Here is a 10,599-nt window from a genome sequence, read left to right on the forward strand (position 1 = left end):
CAATATGACCACTGGAACTCAAACAACATGCATCCATGAAGGAAATTTTTAAAGGGGATAAGTTTACATGCTGAACACAACCGAGCAGAAAGATGTTAATAACCTAAGTGTTTGATAAATCTGTTAGGTCGTTGAATTAACTTACCTAAAACCTATGTTTAAACACTTGTGAAGTGGGCAGAAAAATCCTAATTAAGTTACTTTGAATGAGATTTTCGGTTGCACCATATCTTTCTACACATGATATATTGTCATACATGTATTCATCCTATTCTTATTGACATAATTATCAAAGTTGTCTACGTCTACCTCTCCTTTAAAGAATTCTCTGCCCCACTAAACTAGAAATTAAAATTTATTATCTATAGTGAATTTATACCCAGATATTCCTGTACCCAGGCCTGTGTTCTTAAGCAAAGTGTTAAATTTATCAAACTGTTTCCTTTCAGCTCCATATCCACCCTTCTTCCCCTGGTTTTGTGAGGCTGGGCCTGGGCTCTGTAATTTTCCTCCTCTTGTTATTTCTGTGTTCTTTAGAGTTCTCTTTACTCCACTTGGTAGTTAATCCCTATTTTCATCTTTATATTAAAAGTTCCCTTTTTGGGGCACCCGTGTAGCTCAGTCTGTTAAGCATCTGACTCGATTTTCAGCTCAGGTTATGATCTCAAGGTTGTGAGATCAAGCCCCAAGTTGTTCTCTGTACTGGGTGGGGAGCCTGCTTAAGATTCTCTCTCCCCCTCTACCCCAGCCTCTCCCTGCCTCTGTCTCTAAAAATAAATAAATAAATAAATAAATAAATAAATAAATAAATAAATCCCTTTTAAAATTAAGGATTTTTTTTTTTTTTTTTTTTTCTTCTGACTGAACCCTGGTCAATACATTATGCTAAAAATGTGTGCCCACTTCCCATCACTCTGTTCTATGTATAGGAGTTGCTCTTTCGCTCAAGCAATACAGGTAACATCCTCACTTGCAAGCAGCATGCTGGATGCTGGTGATTAGGTGATGAGCAACAGATACAGTCGCTGCTCCCTAAGTGAACAGTCAAATTATTCTTCCATTCAATCAATAGCTGAAGGCCTGTTGCGTGCCTAGCTCCAGGTACTGGGGATAGAGGGGTGAAAAAGGGAGTCAAGTTTTCCCATCTAGTGGAATTTATAAATAAATAGGCAACTAAAGATAGGCTTTAAAATAATGATTTAAAAAAAATAAGAAAAGAATTATGAAATGAAAGGGAAGACCTGAGTCCTATCACAGACAACGTCATGGACCCACACAACTGGGTCCCACAAAATTTGGATGTTGAAGCCCAAAGGCCACACGTGACCACTGTATTTGGAGATAGGGCCTTGAAAGAGGTAATTAAAGTGGAGGTGGCTGGGGAGAGGCCCTAATGCAGTGGAAGGGGTGTCCTTTTAAGAAATATAAGGAATGTACACACAGAAGAGGGGCTATCTGAGGACACCAGGAGAAGACAGGCCAAGGAGAGAAGCCACAGGAGAAAGGAGCCCTTGCCGCCACCTTGGTCTTGAACTTCAGCACCCCCCAAACTGAGAGAAAACAAATTTCTATTGCCGAAGGCACCGGGTCTGTGATGGTTTGTTACAACAGCCCCAGCTGACTAACCCAACCTCCGTGGAGATCAGAAAAGACCGTTATGAAGAATGAGAGACACTGAAGCTGAGATTTGAAGAATGAGTAGAATCTGGTCAAGCAAGGACGGGTGAAGAGTATTTGAAATAAAGCAAAGAAAACGTGCAAAGGCACTGAGAAAGGAAGACATTTGGGGGGCGCCTGGGTGGCTCCGGTCATGATCCCCGGGTCCTGGGATTGAGCCTGGCATCAGGCTCCTGGCTCCGTGGGGAGTCTGCTTCTCCCCCTCCCTGCTCATGCTCCTGCTCTCTCTCTCTCTCTCTCTCTCTCTCAAATAATTTAAAAAAAGAAAAGGAAGGAAGCTATTTTCAATTTTCTAGAGAGGGAAGCGAAACCAGTGTGGGGGAAGTGTCAAGAAGGAGGGGTGAAGCGTGGCCCGTTCCAGGTCAAGCAGGGCATCGCAGGTCATGGTGAGAAGTGGAGAGTTTATTGTAAACGCAATGGGAAACCACAAAGTCCTGAGAGGCTTGACTATCTGACAGTGATTTTCTTTTAAAAAGAAAATCTCTCTGGCTACTTCTTTGAGGTGACTGGTTTGAAAGGGGTAAGGGTCGTAAGAGAGAAACCAGTGAGGTCAGTGCAGCAGGTGCGGTGACAGGAGGCAAGAAGACGGCAGATGTCCCCTGGGCGGGGCGGCCTGCAGGGGGGGGGTGCCCTTGGGCCAGTCGGGACAGCACAGGCCCGGGTTGTGGCCGCTGCGAGGGCTGCCTGGTCGCCCCCTGGAGCCCCCCGCCCCGCAGAGCAGGAGCCTGGGGGTCCCGGCGGCCCCGGGGCCCTGCCCAGGGTGGCCGTGGGTCACCTGCCTCCTCCAGTGGGCCGACCGCAGCCCGGGTGGCGGGGGCACGGGGGGCACGGGGGGCACTGGGGGGACAGACGGCGGGGACACGGGGGGACAGACGGCGGGGGCACGGGGGGACAGACGGCGGGGCACTGGGGGGACAGACGGCGGGGACAGGGGGGACAGACGGCGGGGGCACGGGGAGACAGACGGCAGGGACACGGGGGACAGATGGCGGGGACAGGGGGGACAGACGGCGGGGACAGGGTGGGGACAGACGGCAGGGGACACGGGGGGAAAGACGGCGGGGAAACGGGGGACAGATGGCGGGGACACGGGGGGACAGACGGCAGGGCACTGGGGGGACAGACGGCGGGGACAGGGGGGACAGACGGCGGGGCACTGGGGGGACAGACGGCGGGGACAGGGGGGACAGACGGCGGGGGCACGGGGAGACAGACGGCAGGGACACGGTGGACAGACGGCGGGGACACGGGGGACAGACGGCGGGGACACGGGGGGACAGACGGCGGGGCACTGGGGGGACAGACGGCGGGGACAGGGGGGACAGACGGCGGGGGCACGGGGAGACAGATGGCAGGGACACGGGGGACAGATGGCGGGGACAGGGGGGACAGACGGCGGGGACACGGGGAGACAGACGGCAGGGACACGGTGGACAGACGGCGGGGACACGGGGGACAGACGGCGGGGGCACGGGGAGACAGACGGCAGGGACACGGGGGACAGATGGCGGGGACAGGGCGGGGACAGACGGCGGGGACAAGGTGGGGACAGACGGTGGGGACACGGGGGACAGATGGCGGGGACACGGGGGGACAGACGGCGGGGCACTGGGGGGACAGACGGCGGGGACAGGGGGGACAGACGGCGGGGGCACGGGGAGACAGACGGCAGGGACACGGGGGACAGATGGCGGGGACAGGGGGGACAGACGGCGGGGGCACGGGGAGACAGACGGCAGGGACACGGGGGACAGATGGCGGGGACAGGGGGGACAGACGGCGGGGACAGGGTGGGGACAGACGGCGGGGCACTGGGGGGACAGACGGCAGGGACACGGGGGACAGATGGCGGGGACAGGGCGGGGACAGACGGCGGGGACAAGGTGGGGACAGACGGTGGGGACACGGGGGACAGATGGCGGGGACACGGGGGGACAGACGGCGGGGCACTGGGGGGACAGACGGCGGGGACAGGGGGGACAGACGGCGGGGGCACGGGGAGACAGACGGCAGGGACACGGGGGACAGATGGCGGGGACAGGGGGGACAGACGGCGGGGACAGGGTGGGGACAGACGGCAGGGGACACGGGGGGGAAAGACGGCGGGGAAACGGGGGACAGATGGCGGGGACACGGGGGGACAGACGGCGGGGACAGGGGGGACAGACGGCGGGGCACTGGGGGGACAGACGGCGGGGACAGGGGGGACAGACGGCGGGGGCACGGGGAGACAGACGGCAGGGACACGGTGGACAGACGGCGGGGACACGGGGGACAGACGGCGGGGACACGGGGGGACAGACGGCGGGGCACTGGGGGGACAGACGGCGGGGACAGGGGGGACAGACGGCGGGGGCACGGGGAGACAGATGGCAGGGACACGGGGGACAGATGGCGGGGACAGGGGGGACAGACGGCGGGGACACGGGGAGACAGACGGCAGGGACACGGTGGACAGACGGCGGGGACACGGGGGACAGACGGCGGGGGCACGGGGAGACAGATGGCAGGGACACGGTGGACAGACGGCGGGGACACGGGGGACAGATGGCGGGGACAGGGCGGGGACAGACGGCGGGGACAAGGTGGGGACAGACGGTGGGGACAAGGGGGGGAAAGACGGCGGGGAAACGGGGGACAGATGGCGGGACACGGGGGGACAGACGGCGGGGCACTGGGGGGACAGACGGCGGGGACAGGGGGGACAGACGGCGGGGGCACGGGGAGACAGACGGCAGGGACACGGGGGACAGACGGCGGGGACAGGGGGGACAGACGGCGGGGGCACGGGGAGACAGACGGCAGGGACACGGGGGACAGATGGCGGGGACAGGGGGGACAGACGGCAGGGACACGGGGGGGACAGACGGCGGGGACAGGGGGGACAGATGGCGGGGACAGGGCGGGGACAGATGGCGGGGGCACGGGGGACAGACGGCGGGGACAGGGCGGGGACAGACGGCGGGGACAGGGCGGGGACAGACGGCGGGGACAAGGGGGGGAAAGACGGCGGGGACACGGGGGGACAGACGGCGGGGACACGGTGGACAGATGGCGGGGACAGGGCGGGGACAGACGGCGGGGACAGGGCGGGGACAGACGGCGGGGACACGGGGGACAGAGGGCAGGGACAGGGCGGGGACAGACGGCGGGACACGGGGGACACGGGGGGACACGGGAGGCGCAGGGCGGGGGCCCGGGCAGCCGTGGGCGTGGGCTGCTCCGGGCAGCAGGTTCCAGGGTCCGGCCACCCCGTGGAGCAGCGCCAAGGCCCCCCCCCCCCGGGGTGCACCCCGCCTGCGACACCCCCGCCCACAGCGAGGCCTCAGGCTGCCCCGGCCCCCGGCCCCGACCCCAGCGCCCCAGACCTCCCGCCCGGCCCAGGGCCTCTGCCCCACCCCTCCCGGCTTCTCGTGCCCCTTGGGGCGGAACACCCGGGGTCTCTCCCGCAGCCCTAACCCCCACCTTGACCTTGGCTCCCCTTGGGTCACAAGCGCACGTTACCTCCTTCCAGTTTGCTGCTAGACCCTGACCCGAGAAGCGGCCGCTGCCAATCGCCGCCCTTTACAGAGTGAGGAGCCTGAGACCCGGGACTCTCCTTCGTGCGTCCAGTCCAAGGACTTAGATGCCCAAGTGGTTAGATCGTCTCTGTCCCCTTTCTGGGCCCATAAAGGCATTTCTCCTCCATCCCGCCGGACTTTCTCGAGCCAATCCCCAGACCTGGTCTTAGTTCTTCTGCTTTCATCATTAATCTTACGGATTGGACCAAAGACGAAACCTCCCTATTGCTTAGTTAAACTACCTTAGTTGTACAGATAAGAGGACACCAAGAGACCTGATAAGAATCTGATAAGAAAGTGCTCCCCGGATAGAGCCCCTTCCATTGAAAATCGCCGTATTCCTTAGAAAAGGGGATCCTTTCAGGGTATTGCTGTTGTTGTTTAAAGATTTGATTTTTATTTATTTGAGGCACAGAAAGAGTGAGAGAGAGCAGGAGCCGGGGGCAGAGAGAGAGGGAGAAGCGGGTTCCCCGTGGAGCGGGGTCCCCGATGAGCAGAAGGCAGACGCTTCATTGACTGAGCCACTCAGGTGTCCCTTCAGGGTATTTCTTTATGGCCCAATCTCTCAGGCCATATCTGCGACTGTCATGGCTTATGGTGGTTATGGATTAAATAGTGTCTCCCTCGCTCCCCGCCCCATTCACATGTTGGAGCTCGAACCCCTCATGTGACTGTACTTGAAGATAGACCTACAAGGAGGTAACAGAGGCTACTTAGCATGGGACGGATGGGATCCTAATCCCACAGGACTGGTGTCTGCGAGAAGGGTGACGTGTGTACACAGACAAAAGGCCATGTGAGGACCCAGCACGAAGGTGGGCGACCTGCAAGCCAGGCAGACAGCCGTCACCAGAATCCAGCCCCGACACACCTCTCCCTCGGACTTCTAGCCTCCCAAACCGTGTGGAAATATCTGCTGCGCGGTATTTTGTTGCGCCAGCCGGGCCGTGTAGTACGGGTGGTCGCTCACCCCTTACTCAAGCATTGAGTGTAACACCCGGGGCTCACCCCATCAGGCGCTCTCCTCAGTGCCTTTGTTTGTCTTTCTAAATTTCTCCCAATGGAATAACTTCTGGATCCAAGGACCATGCTGGGTGCAAGCTGACATCCTTGGGAGGTTGTTCTGAAGGAAACCACTGGCAAGTGTAGACTGTGGGGAGCCCAGGGGAACCCTGAGATCATGTAGTTCTGCCTTCTTACCCTTAGATGAAGCCTCAGAGATCTTTCCACAGCTTTCCACCGAGATCTAACCACCAGGAGTGGAAGCAGGGCCCCATCTCGGTTGCCCGATTGGGCACAGGAAAAGCACCACGATCCCAGGCCGCCTCGATCAGACACAGCAAACCAAACAGGCCACTTTACTGGTCACTTAAAGTCACGCGCTGCACTCAGGGCTTGTAGACGCCGCCTCAAACCACCACCCACATCTTGTGAGAAAGCTCTCGTTCTCCTTTGCGGAGAAGGGAAGGCCAGTTGGCATGACTGGCCTAGACGATCATGGCAGACATCACTAGCCTCACTTACACGCAGCCTCCTCTCCTTCCTGGGCCCAAGGAGGACCTGTCAGCCTCTTTGCTCCTTGCCGGGGCCATTGCATTGACTTTCAACACCGAACTGTGGGTGGAAGTGGTGCCCGTGCTTACGTGGCGCCAGCCAACACCCACCCAAGACCTTTTGAGTTCTCTCTTCTCCTTTCCACGAGGCAGGGCCTGCTGGGATCACCGGGCCCTTCCTGTAACGGAGGGGTCCTGGGTCGCTGCTGGACCCCCCACTATTTGTTGACCTGTTGATATACAGGGTCAGCGACGCTCATTCTATCCTGACCACTGTACGACTCCTACTGTAAACTGCAAGGTAAGGATAGCAGTTCAAATACAAAGTCATAAACAACAGCAACAACAACACAAGTCATTTGCAGGGTCATTTTCTTTCCACTATCTTGGAACTACATCTGAACCTCTGCCAGTTAGGCGGCTTCTAAATAAACACGGAGACTCATTTTCCCCGATTGTGAAACGTATAGGGCTACCTCCTTGAGGCACTTGTTGCAAGAATTAGTTGAAAAAAAATATATGTAAAGTAGGCAGAACAGAGTAGATGCTCAAGTTTTAGTTTGCCATTTCCTCAGCTCTATCACCCCGTTGAAATGAACCTAAGACTCTCATTCCCTGGACACATAACATTTTTGTCAGGAGTCAGTATTCCAGGGGTCACAGGAACAAATGCACATAGGGACCATTTAGTTATGATAAACCCCTAATTTAAGCTGGATATGGTGAACTAGAGACTCCTTAAACCCTTCAGAAGGGGCAATTACTGCTCACCTGAAGCTGATGGTTGTTAGGTAGGATGTTAATGCAACGTAAGTGAGATGCCAGAAATCCCAAATTTCTTTCTTTCTTTTTTTAAAATTTTATTTATTCATAGAGACAGAGAGAGAGGGGAAGAGACACAGGCAGAGGGAGAAGCAGGCTCCATACAGGAAGCCCGACGTGGGACTCGACTCGAGTCTCCAGGATCACACCCCAGGCTGCAGGCGGCGCTAAGCCGCTGCGCCACGGGGGCTGCCCCTGAATTTCTTATTCTATCTATTTTTATTTTATCTTAGGAAAGTACTGACTTTTTTCTTTAGACTTATAAAAGTTGCATCAGAATTCAAATTAAATACACACATTTACACGCCATGTACGTTTACTGGCCACTCGTTTGAATCTCTGGATTTGATTTCTTTCTTTTTTTTCTTTTTAATTTCATCATCTATTTTTAATTTTTTTTTTGCATTCTTAAATTTAAATTCCATTTGCTGACATACAGTATAACATCCAGTGCTCATCCCATCAAGCGCCCTCCTCAATGCCCATCGCCCAGCTACTCCATCTCCCTACTCACCTCCCTTTCCACAACCCTGTGTTCGTTTCCCAGAGAGGAGTCTCTCATGGTTTGTCTCCCTCTCTATTTTTTCCCCACTCGGTTTCCCTCCTTTCTCTTATAATCCCTTTCTCTATCTTACATTCCACATATGAGTGAGACCGTATGATGACTGTCCTTCTCTGGTGGACTTCTCTCACTCAGCACGCTGCCCTCCCGTTCCATCCACATCGAAGCAAAGAGCAGGGATTTGAGTTCCGTTGCTAATCCTCTATACCCAGCCTGAATTGTGTCCTTGTGAATGCCGAGCTTCCCAACTAGACAGTAAGCCCCTCGAGGAGATGGACTTCGTCCTCCCATGTCTATGCTCCCCCACAGTCCAATACCAAACCTGAAACAAAAGGACTAAAAGGGCCAGATTGCATTAAATTAAAAATGAATGGCAGACTTTCATGGAAGCGAGAGATTTGATTTCAGCAATTTAAAAGTAATCTTCTCCATATCAAGGAAGTAGTTGTCTCAGGTTGTTCAGCCCAACACAAGGCTAAGAATTACCTGCACTGCAGTTTCAATTAACCTGCCCCCGTCCCTTTTCCCCATTCTGATGTCAGAGGGCAGATGAGTCTCCTGCCTCATAATGAACACAAATTCAAAGGGACATTGGAGAGCTAGTCCAACGTTCTTAACTTAAAAAAGTAGTTTCCCTGAGGCGTGTAAGAGAATCCTCACGGAGAGAATAAGGCTCTGGAAGGTTTATAAGCATGCCCTCTAAAATGTCTATTACCTAAAAGTATTTTCCGACACAATCATTATTTTAAAATATAAGGTAACATTAAAGGAGGATGCTGCATCTGAATGCAGGTGTTCTAATAATAATAGCAAATAATCTGTGCTTCCATTTATTTATTGAGTGCCAAGCATAATTCAAAGTGCTCGACCTGCATTATTTCATTTAACCCATAGGGCCTTCTGAGGTTGATGATGATAGTTTATCCATTTTAAGATGAGAAAACTGAGGCTCAGAAAGGTTAAATAAATCTTGTAAATCACTCAGCAGAAGTATTAGTTCAACCCAGTTCTAAAGGCCATGAATTAATCAAAATAGTATTCATTCTGCTAAACAGGGACCTATGCCTTCATCTGTCACCTCCAGAACAATCTCAGTAGGAGTCTAATGAGAGAAACTGATGAAAATCATTCTCTTTGCATTGAGACTTTATAGACAATTCTTATGATATATCCTCAGGTTGATATAACATTTTCCCTCCTAAAATTCTTGAATCCTTTGTAGCATTAATAATATTATAGTTTTATGTAATTACTCCAGTTTTAGCTGTCAAATTCAAGTACAGGGCAGTTAAGTATCTTATCTATGATCTAATTCGTTTAAGTGCTACAAAAAAATTAAAATCTAGGATCATGGGCAGCCTGGGTGGTGTAGGGGTTTAGCACCACCTTCAGCCCAGGGCGTGACCCTGGAGACCCGGGATCGAGTCCCACGTCGGGCTCCCTGCAGGGAGCCTGCTTCTCCCTCTGCCTCTCTCTCTCTCTCTCTCTCTCTCTCTCTCTCTGTGTGTGTGTGTGTGTATGTCTCTCATAAATAAATAAAAGTTAAAAAAAAAAACTAGGATCATATCCCATGGAATATTCTATGGATGGTTTTGGGCAAGTTAATTACTATATTCATGACTGTTTCCTTAGAGTAGCCCCTCTGTCATAAGATTACTTGAATGAATAAATGAGATAAGAAAAACGAAAAACAGATTAATAGATGTTATTGGCAATTGACAAATACTAGGTATGCAACAAACAGTAGTTGCTCTTGTTTTCTTATTGCCAATTTTTGTTACTTAAGTATTTTAGCCTTTAAAACCACATGCTGACAATTCTAAGATATTGATATGTGTCTAGCAAACATTAGAGATGATGATCAGTTATGGAGAAGAAAAGGATATTACTAGCTCTTTAGAGTGTAGTGTTGTGCAATGAGAAAGCTACACTTTTAGTTTAAGAAAATAATATGAAATATTTTGTAAGATGCTCATCCATCAGGGTTATCTCTGCCTTTTATTTATAACCCTGCAAGTTGGAGTAAAATAAATAATTGTTATTTATGGAAATGCAAAGTATATCTATGGAATGCAACAGATTTTCACTCTATGGATATTGAACAGTTTTGCAAATTTGAAATCTCAGCCTCCTTATCTGCTCATAATGTATGAAACTTTTGAGTTTCCCTCAGTTTAACATCTTATTTGTTCCTCATCAATTAATGAGTTAAAATAAATAATGTTTTCATGTTACATTTGTATGAGAGGCATAGTTTTACCTTTGTAAAAAATATCTTAGAGTCATAAACTATGAGTCCAAGGACAGGCTTCATCATTCAGTGTCGTACAACCTCAAGCAATCACTTAACTTACCACCCCGTGGGTTTCTTCTTCAGTAAAATGATTTTTAAAACAATCTACGTCTATATCACTTGTAAGTCCAT

At 52.5% G+C, this 10,599-nt stretch overlaps 1 protein-coding gene across 1 annotated transcript; it reads right to left on the minus strand.

Moving 5' to 3' along the window:
- Positions 1-1,065: 1,065 nt before the first annotated feature.
- LOC121495162 (proline-rich extensin-like protein EPR1) lies at positions 1,066-8,465 on the minus strand. Its single transcript, XM_041762436.1, has 3 exons — positions 8,268-8,465; positions 2,453-4,894; positions 1,066-1,104 (listed from the first exon to the last, which is right to left on the minus strand). The coding sequence occupies exons 1-3, from the start codon at positions 8,463-8,465 to the stop codon at positions 1,066-1,068; spliced, it is 2,679 nt and encodes an 892-aa protein (XP_041618370.1).
- Between the last annotated feature and the right edge of the window lie 2,134 nt (positions 8,466-10,599).

The sequence above is a fragment of the Vulpes lagopus genome, chromosome 7 (genome assembly GCF_018345385.1).
Source record: "Vulpes lagopus strain Blue_001 chromosome 7, ASM1834538v1, whole genome shotgun sequence".
NCBI classification, from domain to species: Eukaryota; Metazoa; Chordata; class Mammalia; order Carnivora; family Canidae; genus Vulpes; species Vulpes lagopus.

Excerpts from the sequence above, each read along its gene's own strand:
- LOC121495162 (XM_041762436.1), bottom strand. The coding sequence starts at position 8,465 with ATGGGAGGACGAAGTCCATCTCCTCGAGGGGCTTACTGTCTAGTTGGG. Across the intron at positions 4,895-8,267 it reads AGAAGGACAGTCATCATACG|CCCACGCCCACGGCTGCCCG; the intron begins GTCTCACTCATA and ends TGCCCGGAGCAG. Across the intron at positions 1,105-2,452 it reads CGGCCCACTGGAGGAGGCAG|TACCTGGAGCTAGGCACGCA; the intron begins GTGACCCACGGC and ends CTCTATCCCCAG.